The sequence below is a fragment of the Oncorhynchus keta genome, chromosome 29 (assembly GCF_023373465.1).
Source record: "Oncorhynchus keta strain PuntledgeMale-10-30-2019 chromosome 29, Oket_V2, whole genome shotgun sequence".
NCBI classification, from domain to species: Eukaryota; Metazoa; Chordata; class Actinopteri; order Salmoniformes; family Salmonidae; genus Oncorhynchus; species Oncorhynchus keta.
In genome coordinates this window covers 45,985,995-46,010,239 of record NC_068449.1, presented here as the reverse complement: position 1 = coordinate 46,010,239, position 24,245 = coordinate 45,985,995, and the positions used below count along the sequence as shown (strand labels likewise).

Genomic DNA, 24,245 nt, shown 5'->3' with positions numbered 1-24,245 from the left:
TGAAATAATTGTCTCGCTATAGCCTTCCTATTTCCTTTGTAAATATCCTTATTTGCATTCCCTGTGGTTCACCCACAAAACCTAACTTGGCCACAAAATTCCTGAACTCAACTGAGGTCCATTGCTTGTGACTCATTTCCAGAGATATCTGACTCTTTTGAATGTAGTGGATGAATGTGGATTCCTTCTTGCTTGCAATGACAAAACACGCCAATATCTCAATATACCATAAGCTTATATATCATAAGAGCCCAAACTCAAAGTAACGTTTCAAACGTGTACTCAACAAAGATGTCCAGCTGAATACAAACATTCAATACAGCTCTCACCCTCTCCCTTCCACAAAGATGTACTTCAATACTTTTCCATCACCCAGGATTTCTCTGTGCATATCACAGGACTTCGAATCAGTCAGGAGAGGCCTTGAGTTATTGGGAGTGCACATTCCTACAGTCCACTGCAGTCCACTAAATAATTACACTTCTCATACCCACAGAGCTTAAACCTAGCACTACTTTCAAAAGGATGTATAAAAACAATATTTTCATACTAAAATTATAATGCTGTAAAACAGTCATTTACATTCTATCAGTCCCCCCTTTTAGACGTTTTATACAATAGGCACTAACATTCCAACTGGAGCTTTTGACCTTTTTTCTTCTCATTCTGCTGGAGATCCAAGAGTGGACTAACAGACACTTGATGGAGAGAAAAACATAGAAAAGCATTACAATAGACTCACATACTAATATGTGGATATATTTGAAGAAAGAAGTAAGAAACCCGGCGCTTCCCACCTCTTGACTGACCTGGGCTGCTTTTCTGCTGAGATTGACAAAAATAAAGGATCTATTCACCTCCCCAAGCTCCTTCTCAGTCTTCCCCCAGGACTACAAAATGTGTTCCCACGCCATGTCCTCCTCACTTCATTCTATGCCACTGGGCACACACTGGTTGAATCAACGTTGTTTTCACGTCATTTCAACGAAACTCTGAGTCACATATTTCCTAATAACACTCCGCAGCAGATGAGCGACCACTAACACAGACAACTTTTCCTCTGGTGAACTGGCTTCCTGTATATTGGGCCTGTGGCTAATCGTTCAAGGGTTTTTCCTTCGTCAGTAAAGCCCTCCCGTTATGTAGTCAACAGAGTATGAAATTGCAATAATTGGTTACAGTAATCAAATTCAACATATCACAACAGCTTGATTGTAGAGTTTCAATAAACCAGTAGACAATATTTGTCTAAGCTTCTAGGTGACTAGCTTAACCATTACATCAGTGTTGTTGGTATAACCACTGATACAGAGTAGCTTGTTAGCGGCTGGAGTCTACAGTAGGGCCTTCTATCTCAACCTTGGGAGGAAACCCTCCGTAACTTAGTGAGTCTAAATTAGGGAGGGTTTTCTTCTAAGGTCGAAAAGTTAGATTCGTTTGTACAAAGATTTAATTTGTTTCAGAAACCACTCGCAGGATGACCCCATATTACATGATATAACACCCCCCCACGTCTCGCCCTTGGCAGTGTAGCTCAATATTTCCTCAGCAGAATAAAAAAAGAAATGAATCAGATAAACAAACATAATGAATCACCCAAGCCAAATTATAATTGTAACCCTTTATAAATTCAAAAGGAAATGATTTTCATCCATAAGGGAATTCAAGGAATAGTCAAATAGACTAGAGACTGGTTTCTCTCACACTCCTCATGTGCTGCTGTGTGTGAGCAGCGCACCCGCCCTTCCCTTGGTGCTTTCTTCACAGTTCAGGGACAGCGCTCTGTCTCTTGCCTGTCCGAAACCGAATTGGAACTATTGATAAATTATACAACCCAAATTTAGAATGACAGCCCCTTATCTTCGTGCACAAACATCTCAAACTCCCTATCTGGTATTCCCAGAGTGAGGAACTAGCACAGTGCTTGTTTTAACTTCTCAAACTCTTCTTGACACTAGTGTCTACTGGGTCTTGTCCCTGCTTCCCCACTTCTGTCAAAGTATTCAACGGCGAAGCCATTGATGAGAATGACGGAATAAAACTATGGACATAGCCAAATAGACCCAGTTATTCATTCAGCTGTCACTGCCACACATACTACTGGGACAGTGACTCATGCGCTATGTGACACCCCGAAACTCCATGAAAGCCCAAACAGACACTGGCAGAACATACATTTCCAGAAAGGGAGACATATACAGTGCCTTGCGAAAGTATTCGGCCCCCTTGAACTTTGCGACCTTTTGCCACATTTCAGGCTTCAAACATAAAGATATAAAACTGTATTTTTTTGTGAAGAATCAACAACAAGTGGGACACAATCATGAAGTGGAACGACATTTATTGGATATTTCAAACTTTTTTAACAATCAAAAACTGAAAAATTGGGCGTGCAAAATGGTTTGGTCAGCAACAATGTCCAGAGACGCTTTGACGTTCCAACGTTGCTCAACTGGTATCAAGGGACCTAACGTGTGCCAGGAAAACATTCCCCACACCATTACACCATTACACCACCGCCACCAGCCTGTACCGTTGACACCAGGCAGGATGAGTCCACGGGTTCGTTCTGCTTACACCAAATTCTGACACTGCCATTAGCATAACACAACAGGAACTGGGATTTGTCAGACCAGGAAATGTTTTTCCACTCCTCAATTGTCAAGTGTTGGAATATTGCGTGTCCCGTGGAATAAGCTCCTTCTTGTTTTTAGCTGATAGGAGGGACACCTGGTGTGTTTGTCTGCTGCAATAGCCTATCCGTGACAAGGATCGATGAGTTGGGTGTCCCGAGATGCCGTTCTGCACACCATTGTTATACTGGGCTGCTATTTGTTCGTGTTAGCTTGCACGATTCTTGCCATTCTCTTTCAACCTCTCTCATCAAGAAGCTGTTTTTTCGCCCCCACAGGACTTTCGTTGACTGGATGTTTTTTGTTTGACGCACCATTCTCTGTAAACCCTAGACACTGGCGTGGGTGAAAAGCCTAGGAGGGCAGCCGTTTCTGAGATACAGGTTCCGGCGCGCCTGGCACCAACGATCATACTGCGCTCAAAGTCGCTAAAGTCACTTCTTTTGCCCATTCTAACGTTCAATCGAACTGTAACTGAATGCCTCGATGCCTGTCTGCCTGCTTTATATAGTATGCCCCGGCCACGTTACTAACAGTTGGTAGGAGCGATCCATTTTTGTGAATGGGGTGGTGGACATAATAAACTGGGGACTGAGTGTCTATACAGTATCCTACTAACGTCAACATACACTTTATTAATCTTACATTTCTAGCATTAACTTTTGTCAGTACGGCCCCAGTTTTGCCTTCTCTCATACCGTTGCGTTTTAATGACAGATCGGTATCTTACCTTATTTTAAAGTCTAGGTTATTATACTTTCCCAGTGTGAAGACCCCAATTTTTGGAGGGGAGGGCAATACCCAATCAATTATGGCCAACCTCTCCCTGTCTGAGTCTGTAATACCAACATGTTTCAAGCAGACCACCATAGTCCCTGTGCTCAAGAACACTAAGGTAACTTGTCTAAATTACTACTGACCCGTAGCACTCACATCTGTAGCCATGAAGTGCTTTGAAAGGCTGGTCATGGCTCACATCATCAGGGTCACTATCACCATAAACCTCGAGAGAAGACAGACCAGAACAACAGTTTATGGCATTTCTGATTCAGGAATTCAAGATTGTCTATTCATTGTATGACTAATTATAACATTTTCCAAAATTCTTAATACAAATGTCTATAATAAATATACACTTTTGAAACCATTTTGAAAGTTGACTTATATTTCCTGTCATATTTGGCGATCTCACAACAAGGTTGCAGGGCCAGGGAGTTGGAGGGCCAACCCTTGGCAAGAAATATAGATAATACAGCAGACCCAATCTGGTGAGTTTGTGTTGAAGCAAAGACAAAAACAAAATAAACAAAACAACAACAGAAATACACGTCTTCATAATGATCTTACTTACATATTATATAACAATTTCCACCAATTTTCGCTGATCTTTTTGGGTGATCAGGCCTCACCAGAAAGTCAGAATAGAGGTCAACACTAGCGTTGGGCAATAGACCGTTTATACTGTATACCAGGGTATCGAAATACCAAAAGTATGATTTTCAATTAATTTAAAATATAAACCGCCGAGGGGCTGCGGGGGAGCGTGCTACCCCACTACTTATAATCAAGCTGAGTATATCTATAAGAAATATAAAATGTGTCAAATACATTTTCTCCAGCTCAGTGCTCCAGCAATGCATTTGGTTTACTAAATTGATGTCAAGATCAAGCCTTTTGGTTAGAGCTGAGACATTCATTCCCCTCCTGGATCAAAATCCCTTTTGCCTAAATAGTTTTGTGTCTAAAAAAAAGAATTCGTTTTTTTTATTTCGTTTTTTAGAAATTGTGCCCCTTGTGTGCATTTCGGATAATATCATGTACCCCGGTATGGTACAGAAACGATATGAAAATCTGGATACGCCCAACCCTTGTGAGTCTGTTCCTTCCCTGTACAGACTCCTTGTTTGAAACGTTCTCTGTACCAGGTCTGTGTAGTTGTTCAGTACGTTTCTCATCAGGAGAACTTACATGTGTGCAGCCAAAATTCGGACACTAGATACTTCAGAAAATGTTATTTTGCGTGTCCTTTAAGGTATATCCTTTCTCACCTGTGAAGAACCTACTAAAACCTAATAAAAAGACCACACACAATAAATCAGACATGGTATTAACACCACTAACAAATATTCACAAGTATAAATGGGTGGGTTGTGTATGCAAAGTCTGGGGGTAAAAAGTAGAAGCAAAATAAACAAAGGGCCAGGCCTTTCTTAATTTGGGAGCTCCGTTAACGGCCGGATTTTGGGTACCTTTTTATACTTGCAGAATTTCAATAACTGCTGTCACAACGCATCAGGCCTCAGGAATCATTTCAAAGGGAGAGATAAAGAGTAATTGTTCAACTCATCAAAATACTTGGTAGTGGACATTCCATACACTCTTGGAAGAGAAAAATAAAACATTTAGTTAGTTTTCACTATAGTAAATCTTAATCAGTCCTAAAATGTCAACATTCGATACTAGGCCTATGTACCTCCCTCTCTTTTCCAATCGAACTTATTGCATTTTGTCAGAGAACCTCAATTAAACCTGGCCTAGGCAGCCAATCTGCACTATCGTCTAGGCTTGATGTGCATTCCTGGCCTCCATTCAGGCTGCAAAGGCATCATTTTCTTTCTTAACTAGCTTCAATTGCGAGAAAGCCGGGGGGGAATGGGGAAAATATGCATACTTTCTTTATGAAACTCCATTTTCTATCACCATTTTCGGATTTTCTGACAATTTAGGATATGTTGCACATTGCGTCCAGCCAAGGCTGTAAAGGAGAGGAAGGATGCCCCCCTCACTGGTGCAAAATAGACAGAGCAAGGAAATGTGTAAACAATGCGCTTATCAAATTTGTTCAGGTTTTGGAAAGGCACTGGGTTAGCCATCCTCACATGAAACATAATAACCCCACCTATTTCTGCGTGACGGAGTTCATTTCACCCCTTTGGGTAATTAGATATGTTTAAACGCCATCCATCACAGCCTTAAATAGTTATTATAAAGAGAGAAGAACATCATAGACCAGGGCTGTATGGTTTTTTCTTCTTCAATTCATTTATTTGATTTAATCATTTCTTACATAGTTGTTCTTAGTTCAAATATTCCTTTTTAAATAAATAAATATTATTTGAACCGTTCTTACTCTGATTAAGCAATTGTTGATTGTTTTGGATAGCAGGACATAAAGTGCCTCATGCTGTACTCATCTTGTGTCACGACCTGACCTTTGTTATCTTTGTTTTCTTTATTCTTTTGGTTAGGTCAGGGTGTGACGAGGGTTGTTTGTTTAGTTTTTGTATTGTCTAGGGTTTTTTGTAAGTCTAGGTGTTTATATGTCTATGGTTGCCTAGATTGGTTCTCAATCAGAGGCAGCTGTTTATCGTTGTCTCTGATTGGGGACCGTATTTAGGTAGCCATATTCCTTGGGTATTTTGTGGGTTCTTATTCTATGTTTAGTTGTCTGTCTGCACTAGCCATATTTGCGTCATGTTTTGTTCAGTGGTCTTTCTTTAATAAAGAAGTATGTACGCTTACCAAGCTGAGCCTTGGTCTCCTCCATATGACGATCGTGACATCATGAAAAGAAAGTTTGAAGAGATCCATGTAGTCACAGAAAACGGTACATCAGACATCGCTCCTATTAGTGGTTTGACGTCACTCATAATGTCCTTGGCTATGCATAATGTTGTTGTGAGCATAGTGACAGTTTTTGCTTTGCCATTATGGGGTATTGTGTGTAGATTGATGAGGGGAAAAAAGATGTTTATCAATCAGTACAGTCACCTTGTATAACAAACAAACAAACAAAACTCAAGGACATTCAATACGTTTGAAACAAGTTGTTCTTTTGTTGTCTTAAACAGAAAATAGCATCCAACTGTCTCCTGAGGTGCACATATTGAGCAAGCTGAAGCACTGTCCTCTTAGTCCTGTTTTCAGTGGCTGTGTCAGGGTTGTGTGGTGGTTCTTCATGCCTGCATATTTCCCCTCCACCACTAATCAATATCTTCGGCCTGCTCCGGCTTGCCCTGGAATGCACGTCTTGGCTGGGCCAGTGGTCATGTACTAATGAGCTCCTGAAACAGGAACTAGCAAGATGTCAGCCCCCCACAAATCGGTTTTCAGCCATCTTGGAGGCTGTCTGTAGTTCAAGTTATAGCTCAGTGATAACATACCATGATCACTTCTTTTAACACATCCCCTGAGACGTCCTTTCCTGTCTCTGGAAACTTACCGTGACAACCTTTATATACACACTTTTAAACTTCTCTTCTGTTTGCTTCACTGTTTGTGCCCACCGGTCGGTGGATTGGCAGGCATGAAGAGCCATATCACCACAAAGCTCTCAGTCCTTGTCTCTCCCTTTCCTGTAAAGGTTCAACGAACGGACAATCTCTCTCATTCCCATCATATTCCTATATTGGAACCCAAGTTTATTCCCAATAAGCAGTGACTCCTTCTAAAACGACTTTCATTCCAAGTTGTGGGTTATATTGTGGCGTTTTTATAATGTATCCTTTCGGGGACCAATCGTATCTCACTAATTGTGTTCATTTTCCAGTCAAAATTTCTAGATTCATTCATTTATTTAGGAATATTTTGTACATGTACAATATATCCTTCTCCTGTGGGAATCTGTACTAGATACAATTCCCACCCCAGAACCATACGCTGTTGAGTTCTAAATACTATCTCTATCCCCTCGGATTTAGTAACGGTTGCACTGTCCACCTGTTACAGACGGGATACATCCAACTGTCACACGCACGCACACGCGCACGCACACGCACACGCACAGGATGTTTCCTAAATGGCCATATCTAAGATTTGTTTAAACATTTGAAGCGTCACTCTCCACAGAAAACTCTCTGTTCCTTAAGCGTGATATCCTGGTGACAACGCCGATTGATAAGAAGACCCATATCTCAAAAAACCATAAACATATTTATCACACAAAAGAGCCCAAACTCAAAGTGACGTCAACAAAGATGTCCAGCCGAATACAGTGCATTCCAGACAGCGCCGTGTCCACTTACACCTTCAGCTCTCACCCTCTCCCTTCCACAAAGATGTACTTCAATACATTTCCATCACCCAGGATTTCTCTGTGCATATCACAGGACTTCTAATCAGTCAGGAGAGGCCTTGAGTTATTGGGAGTGCACATTCCTACAGTCCACTGTCATACACAAAGAGCTTTAAACCTAACCCTACTTTCAATCTCTATGGATATATGAAAACAATCAAAGAGGATATAATTCCATGAAAAGGTAAAGATATAAAGCAGTAATAATAAAAGAGTATTTTACACTCAACGTAAATAATGTTTTTATAAAGCTGCGCTCAACGTGGGTCTTTCTTCCAGTAAAACAACAACAGCCTACATATAAGTCTATCTCCTTCACTAATTGTCTGAACTGTGCACGAGAGAGAGAACTTGGTATCTATCACTGTACCCATTTCCTTATTGAATGTATTTGCAAATATCCTTATTTACATCTTATTTGCGTTTTTGTTGTTGTTGCCTGGTTCCAGATTTGTTTGGGCTCTTGTCAAATGACAATAACGTGAGAACAAGTCCATAAGGTGAAAAGAAACAGACTGGCATCCAGGCTATAAAAAAAAAACAATAAGCCCTACCTGTCACTTTTTGCATAACTGGTCAGGATACTGGCATATCATTGGATGGGCTGACTTTAAGGATTTGGATAAAAGGGCAGACGATAAGCAATTTCTTCCTTTTTCCACCGCGCAAGATTGCCTCTGACAATCTCATCCTTAAAAAATTATTTGCCATAGACTTTAAAGCATTTACCAACTTAATTTATCACTTTTCTTTTGAAAATGAGTCTGAAATTCGAACTTGGTCCTGGCAGGATGATCGGTGGTTCTAACCCCTGTTTCATTATTGCAGAAATTGGACAGAACCACCAAGGAGATATTGAAATCGCAAAGAAAATGATCAAGATGGCCAAGGTAATGGAAGCTAAATGAAGAGACATTGTAAGACTTTAAGGACTGGTTTCCTGGACACAGTTATGGACAAAAAGCATGCTGAATACAGAACATGGTCTTCATTGAAAGTATTTTCAAGCTTCAGTTAAATATAATAGGTTGGGTGACAAGATTCTCTGGGAGAATCGGATAGAAAGGCACATGTATACATGTATGAGTGTGGAGCAACTTATTCATCCTGCATCCTTCCCATGTAAATCTTCCTTTAATAACCTCAAATCAAAAGCTCATGTAGAAATGGCAGGACTGAGGGGAAAGGTATTTTCTGCTGTGATCCTGATACTGTATTGGTGCTGTGCATGGATTTGCATAAACGGAAATTGTGTGTGTGTGTGTGTGTGTTTGGTGCTATTACTCATGTTGGCATCAATTCACAGGACTGTGGGGCAGACTGCGCCAAATTTCAGAAGAGTGAACTTGAGTACAAGTTCAACAAGCGTGCTCTGGAGCGTCCCTACACCTCCAAACATTCCTGGGGAAAGACATACGGTGACCACAAACGCCATCTAGAGTTCAGTCATGAACAATATAGAGAGCTCCAGAAATATGCAAAGGAGGTTGGAATCTTCTTCACCGCTTCTGGGATGGACGAGGTAAGAGGTCATTCCATTAATACATGTCTATTGAATTCGTCTGCTGCGACTGTGTAGATATTCCGGATTTCAAGCAAAACATGCATGACCACCCCAACTGCTTCGCTTCGCTTGTCAGATGGCTGTGGAGTTCCTGGATGAGCTTGATGTGCCCTTCTTCAAAGTTGCCTCATGCGATGCCAACAATTTCCCCTATCTGGAACTGACTGCAAGAAAAGGTGAAGTGATTTAAGTTAACACTGTGTTATATATGTACTACACCTTTATCACCTGTTACTGTGGTAAAAGTGAAAAGTTATACTCTGAATGTGCAGTCCACATGGGTAATATGCGGCATATCAGTAAAGTCAGTTACTGTTGAAATTACAACTTTGTTGAACCTCAGGACGGCCTATGGTGATATCCAGTGGGATGCAGTCGATGGTGACAATGAGACGGGTCTATCAGACGGTCAAGGAACACAATCAGAACTTCACCATCCTACAGTGCACCAGTGCCTACCCATTGGACCCTGAGGATGTCAACCTATGTGTCATAGCAGTAAGACTTCCCATTGGTGTAGTACAAGGAAAGGGTTGTCAGGCAGGATGGATCAGCAAGATATCTGTTGTCACCCCAGAGTAACATCATAGGGAAACATAGGTTGAGTCAAGTGCACAGCAGAGAGAGAGAGAGAGAGAGAGAGAGAGAGAGAGAGAGAGAGAGAGAGAGAGAGAGAGAGAGAGAGAGAGAGAGACACAGAGAGAGAGAGACACAGAGACAGAGACAGAGAGAGACAGAGACAGAGACAGAGACAGAGACAGAGACAGAGACAGAGACAGAGACAGAGACAGAGACAGAGACAGAGACAGAGAGAGACAGAGACAGAGACAGAGACAGAGACAGAGACAGAGACAGAGAGAGAAGAGTGCGGGAGAGAGGGAGAGAGGGAGAGAGGGAGAGAGGGAGAGAACAAGAATTTAACATATTTCTGTTCAGGCCACCACTAAAGGAAATGAATTGACCCATGGAATTTTACTCTCCCTCTTCCTGACATACTGTAGGAATACCAGAAGGAATTCCCTGATATTCCCATCGGATATTCTGGCCATGAGAGGGGAATCAGCATCACTGTGGCAGCAGTGGCAATGGGGGCAAAAGTCGTGGAGCGTCACGTGACCCTGGACAAGAGCTGGAAGGGCAATGACCACGAGGCGTCACTGGAGCCTTCTGAGCTGACAGAGCTAGTCAGAGCCATCCGCTTGGTGGAGCGGGCCCAAGGCACGGGCATCAAACAGATGCTACCCTGTGAGAAAGCCTGCCATGTCAAGGTGAGTTAGCCTCAGAAGGTTTAACTGAAAATAAATACAACATCATTTTTGAATGGTAAAGGGAAAATATTTATTTAGTATATTTTTGACACACAGTGCATTCAGAGAGTATTCAGACCCCTTCCCTTTTCCACATTTTGTTATGTTACAGTCTTATTCTAAAATGTATTGAATTGTTTTTTTTCCCCTCTCATCAAGCTACACACAATACCCCATAATGACAAAGACAAAAAAAGGGTTTTAGACATTTTTGCTAGTTAATAAAAAATATAAAACTGAAATAATAGATGTACATACAGTACCAGTCAAAAGTTTGGACACACCTACTCATTAAAGGGTTTTTATTTATTTGTACTATTTTCAACAAAACTATGAAATAACACATATGGAATCATGTAGTAACCAAAAAAAGTGTTAAACAAATCAAAACATATTTATATTTGAGATTCTTCAAAGTGGCCATCCTTGCCTTGATGACAGCTGTGCACACTCTTGACATTCTCTCAACCAGCTTCATGAATATTATGAAGTAGTCACCTGGAATGCATTTCAATTAACAGGTGTGCCTTGTAAAGGTTCATTTGTGGAATTTATTTCCTTCATAATGCATTTGAGCCAATCAGTTGTGTTGTGACAAGGTAGGGGTGGTATACAGAAGATATATTTGGTAAAAGACCATGTCCTTATTATGGCATGAACAGCTCGAATAAGCATCATTACTTTAAGACATGAAGGTCAGTCAAACGTTTCTTCAAGTGCAGTCGCAAAAACCATCAAGCACTATGATGAAACTGACTCTCATGAGGACCGCCACAGGAAAGGAAGACCCAGAGTTACCTCTGCTGCAGAGACACATCTCAACATCAACTGTTCAGAGAAGACTGCATGAATCTGGCCTATTATGGTCAAATTGTTGCAAAGAAACCACTAGTAAAGGACACCAACAATAAGAAGAGACTTGCTTGGGCCAAGAACACGAGCATTGGACATTAGACCGGTGAAAATCTGTCCTTTGGTCTGATGAGTCCAAATTTTATATTTTTGGTTCCAACCGCTGTGTCTTTTTTAGACACAGAGTAGGTGAACAGATGATCTCTGCATGTGGGGTTCCCACCATGAAGCATGGAGGAGGAGGTGTAACAGTGCTTTGCTGGTGACACCGTCTGATTTATTTAGAATTCAAGGCCCACTTAACCAGCATGGCTACCACAGCATTCTGCAGCCATACACCATCCCATCTGGTTTGTGCTTAGTGGGACTATCATTTGTTTTTCAACAGGACAATGACCCAACACACCTCCAGGCTGTGTAAGGGCTATTTGACCAATAAGGAGAGTGATACAGTGCTGCATCAGATGACTTGGCCTCCACAATCACCTGACCTCAACCCAAATGAGATGGTTTGGGATGAGTTGGACCGCAGAGTGAAGGAAAAGCAACCAACAAGTGCTCAGCATATGTGAGAATTCCTTCAAGACTGTTGGAAAAACATCCCAGGTGAAACTGGTTGAGATAATGCCAAAAGTGTGGGATTATTATTATATTAGTTCAATCTTGGTTTCATCAGACCAGAGAATCTTGTTTCTCATAGTCTGAGAGTCCTTTAGGTGCCTTTTGGCAAACTCCAAGCGGGAAGTCATGTACCTTTTACTGAGGTGTGGCTTCTGTCTGGTCACTCTACCATAAAGGCCTGATAGCTGGAGTGCTGCAGAGATGGTTGTTCTTCTGGAAGGTCCTCCATCTCCACAGAGGAACTCTGGAGCTCTGTCAGAGTGACCATCGGGTTCTTGGTCACATCCCTGACTAAGGCCCTTCTCCCCCGATTGCTCAGTTTGTCCAGTTCTAGGAGGAGTCTTGGTGGTTCCAAACCTCTTCTATTTAAGAATGATGGAGGCCACTGTGTTCTTGGGGACCTTTTAATGCTGCAGAAATGTTTTGGTACCCGTCCCTAGATCTGTCCCTCGACATAATCTTGTCTTGGAGATACAGACAATTCCTTCAACCACATGGCTTGGTTTTTGCTGTGACATGCACTGTCAACTGTGTGACCTTATACAGACAGGTGTGTGCCTTTCCAAATCATGTCGAATCAATTTAGTTTACCACAGCTGGACTCCAAGTTGCGGCAACATCTCAAGGACGATCAATGGAAACAGGACGCACCTGAGCTCAATTTCTGTGCGCTGAGGGTCACTGACTTTGAGTAAAGTCAGTGTCTATGTATGCGGATAACTCAACACTATACAGGTCAGCTACTACAGTGGCTGTAATGACTGCGACACTCAACAAAGAGCTGCAGTTAGTTTCAGAGTGGGTGGCAAGGAATAAGTTAGCACTAAATATTTCTAAAACTATAAGCATTATATTTGGAACAAAACACTCACTAAATCCTAAAGCTCAACTAAATATTGCAATAAATCATGTGGAAATTGAGCAAGTTGAGATGACTAAACTGCTTGGAGTAACCCTAGATTGTAAACTGTCATGGTCAAAACATATTGATGCAGTAGTAGCTAAGATGGGGAGAAGTATGTCCATAATAAAGCGCTGCTCTACCTTAACATCACTATCAACAAGGCAGGTCATACAGGCCCTAGTTTTGTTGCACCTTGACTACTGTTCAGTCATGTGGTCAGGTGCCACAAAAAAGGACTTAGGAAAATTACAATTGGCTCAGAACAGGGCAGCACGGCTGGCCCTTGGATGTACACAGAGAGATAATATTAATAATATGCATGTAAATCTCTCCTGGCTGAAAGTGGAGGAGAGATTGACTTCATCACTACTTGTATTTGTGATAGGTATTGACATGTTGAATGCTGTCTGTTTAAACTACTGGCACACAGCTCAGACATCCATGCATACCCCACAAGACATACCACAAGAGGTCTCTTCACAGTCCCCAAGTCCAGAACAGACTATGGGAGGCACACAGTACTACATAGAGCCATGACTACATGGAACTCTATTCCACATCAAGTAACTGACTAAAGCAGTAAAATTTGATTTTTAAAAATGATTAAAAAAATATTTTAAAAACACCTTATGGAACAGTGGGGACTGTGAAGCAACACAAACATTGGCACAGGCACATGCATACAAACACACACATGATAACATACGCACAATACATACACATGGATTTAGTACTGTAGATATGTGGTAGTGGTGGAGAAGGGGCCTGAGGACACACAGTGTGTTGTGAAATCTGTGAATGTATTGTAATGTTTTTAAAATTGTATAAACTGCCTTAATTTGGCTGGAACCCAGGAAGAGTAGCTGGGGATTCATAATAAATACAAAATACAAATTTCGAGTTTCATAGCAAAGGGTCTGAATACAAATGTAAATAAATAACTAATGTATTTATGTTTGCAAACATTTCTAAAAACCTGATTTTGCTTTGTCATTATGGGGTATTGTGTGTAGATTGATAAGGAAAATGTTTTATTTAATACATTTTGGAGTTAAGCTGTAATGTAACAAAATCTGGAAAAAGTGCTTGGCTCTGAATAGTTTGCGAAGGCACTACATATACAAAATATACAACATATATCAACAATATACTAAATAAATATTTTCCCATTGACATTTGTAATAATAACTTTCACCAAAAATGATGTTATATTCACTTTCATTTAAAAGGTAGGACCATTATGTTTGTCATAAACCTCCCTTACGTCAAGTATTCTCTTTGTACTGTATAACCTACAACAGCACATACTGTAGGAGGAAATCTCCGTATTATTTTCTCTTCCAGCTGGGGAAGTCAGTGGTGGCTAAGGTGGCGATACCCAAAGGCACGGTGCTGAGTATGGATATGCTGGGGGTGAAGGTGGGCGAGCCGAGGGGCGTCTCTCCTGAAGACATGGGTCAGCTGGTGGGCAAGGCCGTCACAGAGGACGTGGAGGAGGATGGGAGCATCACGCCACGTATGGTGGACGTCTACAACAACAAGGGCTGACAAACATGTTAACATGCTGACTAGACTAGTGTTATGATACTGATGGTCTGTTTACATTTCCACCATTTTGGCTAGATTGAGTAGGCATACATCTTCATCTAGTGGTCATGTCAGTATTGTAGCAATGCCTAACCCCAATTATTTTCCTCGCTTTAACCTCAGTCTCATAACCTGCTGTTATTTCACCAAACCTAATGTGTTGGTTCCCCTAATCAGCCACGTTAATTCACCTAACCTGCCACTTTAATTACCGCAACCCGCTATGTAAACAGACCATCAATCCGACATATGATCAGTATCACCAGACGGCCACGTTGCGTGCTGGGGTGTCGCAAAATGAATGTACCCATTATTCATTATATATCATTTAACTGCTCATGCGCATCAATGGGCATAGTCAGACGATAAATAGAACTTGGTTCCATTTCAGACCCTTAATGCCTGCAAGTCCCGCCTCTCCCATCTACTCATTGGTTTTCACGAGCATACTAGCCCACGTGGGTGATTGAAAGATGAACGAGAAGAGATTAATCAAAGAACGCTGTCTAAAAACGAACTAGGTTTCCCCTTTCATCTGTGGATTAATTGTCGGAGTAGAGAACATGATTTTGTATGACAACAAAACATTCTGCAAAGATTCAGCAAAAAAAGGGACCCCATATTTAAACTAACAAACCAATGTTTATGTCCCAGGGCAAATTAGCTAGCAATAGTTAAATATCCGTGAATGAGTCGTGTGTTTCAACCTGTCCCCAAATTAATATACTGTAGTTTGTTTTTATAATTTAACCTGCTTGTCATGAACGTCTCTGATGGGGATAGTCGAAATCAACATTTCAGGGGGCTGGTTTGGTGAAGCGGCACATGCATGCATTCGCATGTTGATTTTGTCCATCCACATCAGATGCGATCATGACACTCATGTGAAAATATCAAAGGCAACTGTGAACAAACTATATTCATTTGTGGACAGTTCGAAACAATCATGGACATTTAGGTCGCTATCTGTTGCTAGATAGTTTGTCCTGGGAGATGAACATTGAGTTGTTATTTTGCCTGACATGCATATTTTCCTGAATTTAGCTGGTTCTTTGTACAATTTTGACCCGGAGTCGTACAAAATCGTGTGTTTCTCTACTCCAACGATAAATCCCCACCACAGATGAAAAGAGAAACCTAGTTAATTATCTTTAATGAATCTCTCGTGTATTTCAAGAATCAACGTGTCTTTGTATCTTTTTCCTGAGATCCAATAAGGAGGCGACAGTCAACACACAGTGCATCTCAAATAGAACCATGTTCTACTGTAGCTCTTGGCTACGCAGAAGTAGGCGCGAGATGTGGGGGAAATTATTGAATAACATGTAAGTGTAACAAAAACTTAAACTAAAGTAAAAACTAAAATTGGAAAAACTATTCTGTAACCTGTAATAAAATAATTAATAAAAATATTTGAAAAACTAAAACTATACTGAAACAACAATTTAAGACCTTTTCATTTTTTTTTTTTACTACTGGGGTTTTCGACACTGATGTGTATAAACCCTGGATTACTGACAGGGGGCGCTGTATAGAAGCCACCGCATAGCCATCTTGGCACACCTCATTTGGAAGCTATAGAAATGCATTTTTTAAATGTCTACATTAGTTTTTGACATGTGTATTATATTAGACACCTTAAAACATACTTTGAAATTATATTATGTGAGCTAAACATAAAAAATGAAAAAATATATAAAACATTTCTTAGTCTTTTTTTTAGAGAGAGTACTACTTTTACTGTGCCCACTACAACAAGAAAACATACTTAAATACATGTCATTTTTTCCTTTAAATATTTAATTGAAATACTGTAGAATTACATTCATTCCTATGGAGGACTTCTCCAACAAGGGAGTACCAATAGCAATCCAGGGTATATATACGTCATTGGTTTTCAAGCTTCCGTCGGTTTAAATGCTTCTAGTAGATGGTGATGTTTCAAATAGGCCTAGTTTGTGCATCACTAGTTATCAGTGAAGAAAGGCAAAACCCCATATGAGATTATTTAGAGTATATTACTGGAAAGGACAAATTGAATTGTATTGTAGTGTCAGAAGATGGCAGCCAGTGTGGAACAGAGATTAAGTAAAATCAAGATGAAGTCAAGGTGAGACAGCCTCCAGCTATTACTAGCTCAACGTCAACGGCAACCAGTAGCAGAAACTTGGTAACCTCATTCAAATTAGTTTAAAAAGAGAGAAGAAGCACTGTTTAATTTATTAATCGAGTCTGTCACGTCTAAAGACTATGCGAGGAGCCAGGAGTATTCAACACTAACCTAACAAGTGTTAATTGTTGGCAATTTTGTTTTTTACTGTGTGGTGGATTATTGACCTGCATCATTAAAACGGATGTTAATTTCTGTCAACAATCAAATTACTGCTGGCTGTCACTCAATATGTTTTTCAGATGCAAAATTCTACAATATTACATAAACATAACATGTTAAATGTGGATTTTTTGTTGTTGCTTTTGTTGCAGCTGTTTTTTATTAACCTTATTTGAAGGTGTTAGTGAATCTTACGTTTAACCTTAATAAACTCTGGCTGAAAATGTTATTAGTTACATAATATTTACACTGCATCACAAGCGTTCATTGTGGACAATTTTAAAAAGGTTTGTGTGGCGGACTGTTCATCCTCATTCCTCTAAAAACATGTTAATTTCGGTGTAACAAAATACACCTGGCTGTCATCCAAAAATTGTTTTTTCAGTTTCAAAATTCTACAATATTGCATAAGCATAACATGTGCCTTGACTTAATTTGTCCCGTCCCACCCCCCTCTCTGTCTTTCACTTAAGTAAAGGTAGTCTACTTGATTCTTCTTACATGTACTACTAAAGTTTAAAAAAAAGAAGCTTTGGATTGGTGTAAACATGGGCAAGAGAGTTTCCTTCCACCATATTTATTGCACCAGTCTAGGCTATTATTCTTTTAGATCCAAGTCACATCAAGATTGAACTAGCCAAACATATAACCTGGCCCATCACTTTACGTTTTAATGCCTGGTTTGCATGTTAGGAATCACGTCGGCTCTATTCATTTCATTTCTATCTGCAACGCTCCTGAACATGGCACTGGGCGATGTATAGTCAGATGCAAGTTTTTAACGTTTTTTTATAGGTAGAAACAAACAGATTAGATCCGAATATAGTAGACTTGACTGTCTATATAAGGTACATGTATTTATACACATGTGGTGGATGTTTACTTTTCTATATCAGAGGATGTGAAATAGAATTTGGTGTTAAAAAGTAAAATACAATGTATACAGATAATGATTGACTGCTCCTATAATAATAATAAAATATTACTCATTACAGTGTCTCACATTTTGACTCTTGAGAATCCTGAAATGACCTGTGAGTGAATGGAGAACCTTTATTTTGAAACATGAGTGGAGAGGAAACCACGTGGATTCCGGATGTGCAACGTGGAAATTAGCTCGACTTTTTCCGCGAGAACCCGCACCTGACCATCTCTGTACCACTGGCTCAGAGCAAGCGAACATTTTATCGCCACAAAATTTTTAGGAAACCGGATTTATCACATTTCCAAAATGCCTCTGAAATTCGAGCTTTGTCCTGGCAGGATGATTGGGGGTTCTAACCCCTGTTTCATTATTGCGGAAATTGGACAGAACCACCAGGGAGATATCGAAATTGCCAAGAAAATGATCAAGATGGCCAAGGTAATGTTAGTAGCATGTTTTAATCAGTTTTCTTAGCCCAGCTGCTGTATTGGGGACCATGGTACTGACTTACTTGCTAGTAAACTAGCAGCTACTTTAGTATAAATGCATTTGACCAATTTGGCAGTTTCAATTGACAGTCCAGTCTCTTTTGAATGACGCTGCTTCTTGTCTAACAACTGCCCTGCTACAGTGCCAATGAGGAAATGATTGATTCCAGTGCCCACAGGACTGTAAAATGAAAGTAGCTCTGCTACTAACTGCTCTGTTGATTGCTGGGGCTGTATTTAAAATAGTGAATTTGTGACATTGAGACCATGGGCATATATTGGTCAATTTAGTAAGGATTGATATTGGTGGATTCGGATTTCCTACCAGAGCCAGAGATGTGGCACAGATAACCAACCTCATATACACACAATTATCACACCATTTGACTGTTTAATTAAAAGGCAGTGGTTGTGTAAGCTACAGATTTACGTTATAATGTGATCTAACCAAAGATTTTTTGGTATCCATTCAAGTCCAGTTTAAGCTTTTTAGTTTCACGTGCACAAGTACAGTGAAATACCTTTCTTGCCTGAGTTACAGGTTAGGTACTGTTTGGTGTAGCACAGTGACATTTCAACCAACCTTAACTTGGCAATACTATCTTTGTTTTTGATTCAGCCAAACATCTATCTTCTAAAATGTCAGTGTCCAGTTGCAGGTGATGCGTTTAAATGTATTCATGTTTTGCTCCATGAGTAATACAACAATGTCTTTGTCGCCATCTTGTCTATTTCAAATCTTCTCTCATTGTTCGAGACAGGTGAGTGTCATCATGGCATGTGGCACTTTGGGGTGTGGACCCACCTGTCTCAATCAACGAGATAAGATTTGAAACAAGGTTCCCTTGTCGTCGTCATTGGTAACACATTTGACAACTATGTGACCCTACTCATATTGGAAATCAATTCACAGGACTGTGGGGCAGACTGCGCCAAGTTTCAGAAGAGTGAACTTGAGTACAAGTTCAACAAGCGTGCTCTGGAGCGTCCCTACACCTCCAAACAATCCTGGGGCAAGACGTACGGAGAGCACAAGCGCCACCTTGAGTTCAGTCATACACAATACGTAGAGCTGCAGAATTATGCAAAGGAGGTTGGAATTTTCTTTACTGCTTCAGGAATGGATGAGGTAAGAATGATGTTGATGTGGAATAGGCCCATAGAGCCCCATAGTGGAGGTGTCATAATACCCATCAAATCTAGCAGTCAAATAGGGAAATGGTTCCAATTGTTTCACAATGCATTTTTCCCATAGGGAATTTTATAAACGCTGAAAATAAGGGCTGTGTTTCCTGTATCTTTACCCCGGCATGATGTTTTGATAACCATGTAAATCTCAATCTGACAGGGTGACTTTTATTAACATATTCAGCTCTATTTATGCTCAGATTCGAAAATGCTAATTAGCATCAAAGTAGACATCATGCAAAACGACAAATCCCTGCACTCCTGAACTTTGTCTCCAACTGACACCTTTGCTGACAGATATTGTCAATTTAAAACTTGCACAAGACAGTTCACAGGATTGTAAATTTTTTTAAAGAAATGTAGCCAATTTATTCACTGGTACATTTAGCTAACATTAGTAAATTAATCCAGAGATTCTTATCTTTGCCTCGACTCATGTCATCATGGCATTTGTAGTTCTTTATGATAGCCACATTAGCTGCTAATTAGCATTTAATTTTTGTGGGGTAAATACAGGCAAATATATTGATAAGTCACCTTGTCCTAGAGAGATTTACACAGTTATCAAAATGGCACACCAGGTTAATCCTACATGAAACTCAGCCCTTATTTTAAGTGTTATTTTTCCCCATAGGAGATTTCAGTGAATGGGGGAAAAGCAATTGGAACCATTTCCCTGTTTGACTGCTAGGCTTTTTTTGGGGGGGTCTATTGACTCCTGTGGTACTATATTGAATGGGCCTGTATAATGCATATCAAAACTGTATTAGTTATTTGTTCGTTATTTGTTGTATCTCTTGTTAGATGGCTGTGGAGTTTCTACATGAGCTTGATGTGCCTTTCTTCAAAGTCGGTTCAGGGGACACCAACAACTTTCCCTATCTGGAAAAGACTGCTAAAAAAGGTCAGTGATTTAAAGTTTACAGTATGATAGATATTTGTCTTTGGCTGCTAAATCTACTTTATACCCCTGAAAGTGTAGTAAAAAAATGTTGAATATCGAGGATGAAGCAGTGTTTTTTTTTTGTTGTTGAAATGAATCTCAAATCTCTTTGGTTTATAATGCTAGGTCGCCCCATGGTGATATCCAGTGGGATGCAGTCGATGGAGACAATGAGACGGGTCTACCAGACGGTCAAGAAACACAATCAGAACTTCTGCATCCTGCAGTGCACCAGTGCCTACCCATTGGAGGCTGAAGATGTCAACCTGCGTGTCATCGCAGTAAGAGCTTTTCATTGGTTTGAACAAAGGAGTTGTTTCAGGCAAGATCAGAAAGTTGGCTGTCAACCTTGTCACCCCTAAACACACGGTGCATCTTATTTATGTTATAAATCAATGGACCATTAGTGCTAGTCTGTGGTTAAGGCTAAATCCAGAGAGAATACATGTTTCGAGGCAGGAAAATGACCCATAATCTTGTTCATAGGAATACCAGAAGGAATTCCCTGATATTCCCATCGGATATTCCGGTCACGAGTCTGGGGTCCACATCTCCGTGGCAGCAGTGGCTCTGGGGGCAAAGGTCATTGAGCGTCATGTGACCCTGGACAAAAGCTGGAAGGGAAGTGACCACGAAGCTTCTCTGGAGCCCTCTGAGCTGACAGAGCTGGTGAAAGCCATCCGATTGGTGGAGAGGTCTCTGGGGACGAGCATCAAGCAGATGCTGCCCTGTGAGGAGCCATGCCACGATAAGGTACTTCCTGGATGGGCACTTTTCATTGTATTCCAACAGATTATGTTATTATTGCCACATAGCCTGACGGCCAACTGCAATGATTAATGGCAATCTGATGCAAGACAATGGGGTATTTATTTTTACAAACATTATTTAGCATTTATTCCAATTCAGGGGTGGGTGGGTGTGTGTTAGGGCTAGGAGTTTTTTTTCCTAATCTTGTCATCTGACATGGAAAAACTCTGTACCCTATAGGCTATATGATCTTAGATTTTTAGGGTTTCTTGGTTTGTTGTTATACCCAAGTACTGGGCCCAATCATGTTGCTTCAAACAGGAAAGGGTGTCAGAACTTCTTTTAATATATTCATTGTGTCCTCTTCCAGCTGGGGAAATCAGTGGTGGCCAAGGTGGCGATCACCAAAGGCACGGTGCTGAGTATGGACATGCTGGGGGTGAAGGTGGGCGAGCCGAAGGGCGTTCCTCCCGAAGACATCTACCAGCTGGTGGGCAAGTCCGTCACAGAGGACGTGGAGGAGGACGAGAGTATCACCCCAGACGTGGTCGAAAGCTACGGCAAGAAGATCAAGTGCTGAGTTGAGTAATCACCCTGGTAATAGCCTACTGTAACCATTGTAATACCTTAACCACAATGCCAAACAACACAATGCACTTTTACAGGCTGAGAAAAGTGAAATAGGTGGTTGTGGGAACATCGATAATATAGATATTATTTAGAGGCCCAGAAGTCTCAGTTTCGGGGACGTGTTTTATTTTTCTGGTTTCATGTTGTTTTTTTTTACTAGATGGAAACAAACCTTCAATGATTCAGACTTGACTACAAGTGCCTAGTTAATAAGAGAAAATACAAACTATGTTGAGTAGTGGCTGAAATGATTGCATTCTAATTCAATGTTTAACTGTTCATGTATAAATGAAATGGCCATTTTTTTGTTAAATTGCACAATTGATTGCACAAAAAAAATGTCAAATACAACATGCTAAACACTAATGATTGTCATCTTTACCTTTTGCATCCGAAATCACACTCCTTGATTGCAATTATATTATTTTGTGATACAATTCTGGTACAAATGAGTGTCAAGTGAAAACATACCGTATGTACAGTACCAGTCAAGTTTGACACTCCTACTCATTCCAGGGGTTTTCTTTATTTTTACTGTTTTCTACATTTTAGAATAGTAGTGAAGACATCAACTATGAAATAACACATATGGAATAATGTACTAACAAAAAGTGTTAAACAAATGAAAATATATTTGAGATTCTTTAAAGCAGCTACCCTTTGCCTTTGACAGCTTTGTACACTCTTGACATTCTCTCAACCAGATTTACCAGGAATCCATTTGAGAACGATCAATAAATTATACTCTAGATATGAAAGTGCTTTACTTTAATGTGGCTGTCTAAAGTAAAGATGCTATCTATCATCTAAAAGTGTCCTCAGAAATCTACACACAATACCCAACAATGACTAAGCAAAAACAGGTTTCTATACATTTTTGCAAATGTATTAATTAAAAACATACCTTATTTACATAAGTATTTAGACCTTTGCTATGAGACTGGAAATTGAGCTCAGGTGCATCCTGTTTCCATTGATTATCTTTGAGATGTTTCTACAACTTGGAGTCCACCTGTTGTAAATTCAATTGATTTTACATGATTTGGAAAGGCACACAACTGTCTATATAAGGTCCCACAGTTGACAGTGCATGTCAGAGCAAGCCATGAGGTCGAAGGAATTGTCTGTAGAGTTCCGAGACAGGATGATGTCGAGGCACAGATCTGGGGAAGAGAACTAAAAAAATTGTGGCATTGAAGGTCCCCAAGAACACAGTAACCTCATTCCTAAATGGAAGAAGTTTAGAACCACCAAGACTCTTCCTAGAGCTGGCCGCCCTGCCAAACTGAGCAATCGGGGGAGAAGGGTCTTGGTCAGGGAGATGACCAAGAACCCGATGGTCACTCTGACAGAGCTCCAGAGTTCCTCTGTGGAGATGGGAGAACCTTCCAGAAGGACAACCATCTCTGCAGCACTCCACCAATCAGGCCTTTGTGGTAGAGTGACCAGACAGAAGCCACTCCTCTGTAAAAGTCACTTGACAGCCCGCTAGGAGGTTGCCAAAAGGCACTTAAAGACTTACCGACCATGAGAAACAAGATTTTCTGGTCTGATGAACCCAAGATTGAACTATTTGGCCTGAATGCCAAGTGCCACGTCCAATGGAAACCTGGCACCACCGGTAAAGTATGGTAGTGGCAGCATTATGCTGTGGGCATGTTTTTAAGCGGCAGGGACTGGGAGACTAGTCAGGAAAGATGAACGGAGCGAAGTACAGAGAGAACCTAGATGATAACCTGCTCCAGAGATCTCAGGACCTCAGACTGGGGACAACAACCCTAAGCACACAGCCAAGACAATGCAGGAGTGGCTTCGGAACAAGTTTCTGAATGTCCTTGAGTGGCCCAGCCAGAGCCTGGACTGAACACGATCGAACATCTCTGGAGAGACCTGAAAATAGCTGTGCAGCAACCTGACAGATTGAGAGGATCTGCAGAGCAGAATGGGAGAAACTCCCCAAATACAGGTTTGCCAAGCTTGACGCGTCATGCCCAAGATGACTCGATGATGTAATAGCTGCAAAAGGTGCTTCAACAAAGTACTGAGTAAAGGCTCTGAATACTTGTGTAAATGTTTTATTTTGACTAAATATTCAAATTTCTAAAAACCTGTGTTTGCTTTGTCATTATGAGATAATGTGTGTGGATTTTGTTTTCTTTTCCTCATCAATCAATTTTAGAGTAAGGCTGTAATCTAACAGTGGAAAAAGTCAAGGGGTCTGAATACTTTCCATAGGCGCTGTATATCCCAGTGAGCAAAACTGGTTCAAAAGACGTTAACACCGCAAAACTGTTAGAAAATACATTTTTAACCAGTTATGCCCACTAGGATGTGATATAACAAATCACTATAATGGTACAAGTATGGCAAAATTGGGCATGTTATAAAGTTTTATAAGAAAATGACTTAATTGTTGTGATGCAATTAGACTACTATAGTCAGGATTC

General features: G+C 40.5%; 2 protein-coding genes across 3 annotated transcripts; both read left to right on the top strand.

Annotated features, from left to right (window-relative positions):
- The first annotated feature begins 7,821 nt into the window (after positions 1 to 7,821).
- On the top strand, positions 7,822 to 17,103 carry LOC118362994 (sialic acid synthase-like). Of its 2 annotated transcripts, XM_035743750.2 has the most exons (7): positions 7,822 to 7,891; positions 8,536 to 8,597; positions 9,014 to 9,229; positions 9,348 to 9,447; positions 9,615 to 9,769; positions 10,273 to 10,539; positions 14,300 to 17,103. In XM_035743750.2, the coding sequence occupies exons 2-7, from the start codon at positions 8,580 to 8,582 to the stop codon at positions 14,501 to 14,503; spliced, it is 960 nt and encodes a 319-aa protein (XP_035599643.1). In that variant the 5' UTR covers positions 7,822 to 7,891; positions 8,536 to 8,579; the 3' UTR covers positions 14,504 to 17,103. The 2 variants fall into 2 exon arrangements, with proteins under 2 accessions (XP_035599643.1, XP_035599642.1); XM_035743749.2 differs by lacking the exon at positions 7,822 to 7,891 and having other exon boundaries at positions 8,348 to 8,597.
- Positions 17,104 to 17,967: 864 nt separating this feature from the next.
- Positions 17,968 to 22,454, top strand: LOC118362993 (sialic acid synthase-like). The gene is made up of 6 exons (XM_035743748.2): positions 17,968 to 18,237; positions 19,201 to 19,416; positions 20,280 to 20,379; positions 20,545 to 20,699; positions 20,905 to 21,171; positions 21,539 to 22,454. Exons 1-6 carry the CDS (start codon positions 18,106 to 18,108, stop codon positions 21,746 to 21,748), a joined length of 1,080 nt encoding a protein of 359 aa, XP_035599641.1. The 5' UTR covers positions 17,968 to 18,105; the 3' UTR covers positions 21,749 to 22,454.
- The last annotated feature ends 1,791 nt before the right edge of the window (positions 22,455 to 24,245 follow it).

Excerpts from the sequence above, each read along its gene's own strand:
- LOC118362994 (XM_035743749.2), top strand. The coding sequence starts at position 8,466 with ATGAGTCTGAAATTCGAACTTGGTCCTGGCAGGATGATCGGTGGTTCT. Across the intron at positions 9,448-9,614 it reads GGAACTGACTGCAAGAAAAG|GACGGCCTATGGTGATATCC; the intron begins GTGAAGTGATTT and ends GTTGAACCTCAG. Across the intron at positions 10,540-14,299 it reads AGAAAGCCTGCCATGTCAAG|CTGGGGAAGTCAGTGGTGGC; the intron begins GTGAGTTAGCCT and ends TTTCTCTTCCAG.
- LOC118362993 (XM_035743748.2), top strand. The coding sequence starts at position 18,106 with ATGCCTCTGAAATTCGAGCTTTGTCCTGGCAGGATGATTGGGGGTTCT. Across the intron at positions 20,380-20,544 it reads GGAAAAGACTGCTAAAAAAG|GTCGCCCCATGGTGATATCC; the intron begins GTCAGTGATTTA and ends TTATAATGCTAG. Across the intron at positions 20,700-20,904 it reads TCAACCTGCGTGTCATCGCA|GAATACCAGAAGGAATTCCC; the intron begins GTAAGAGCTTTT and ends TCTTGTTCATAG.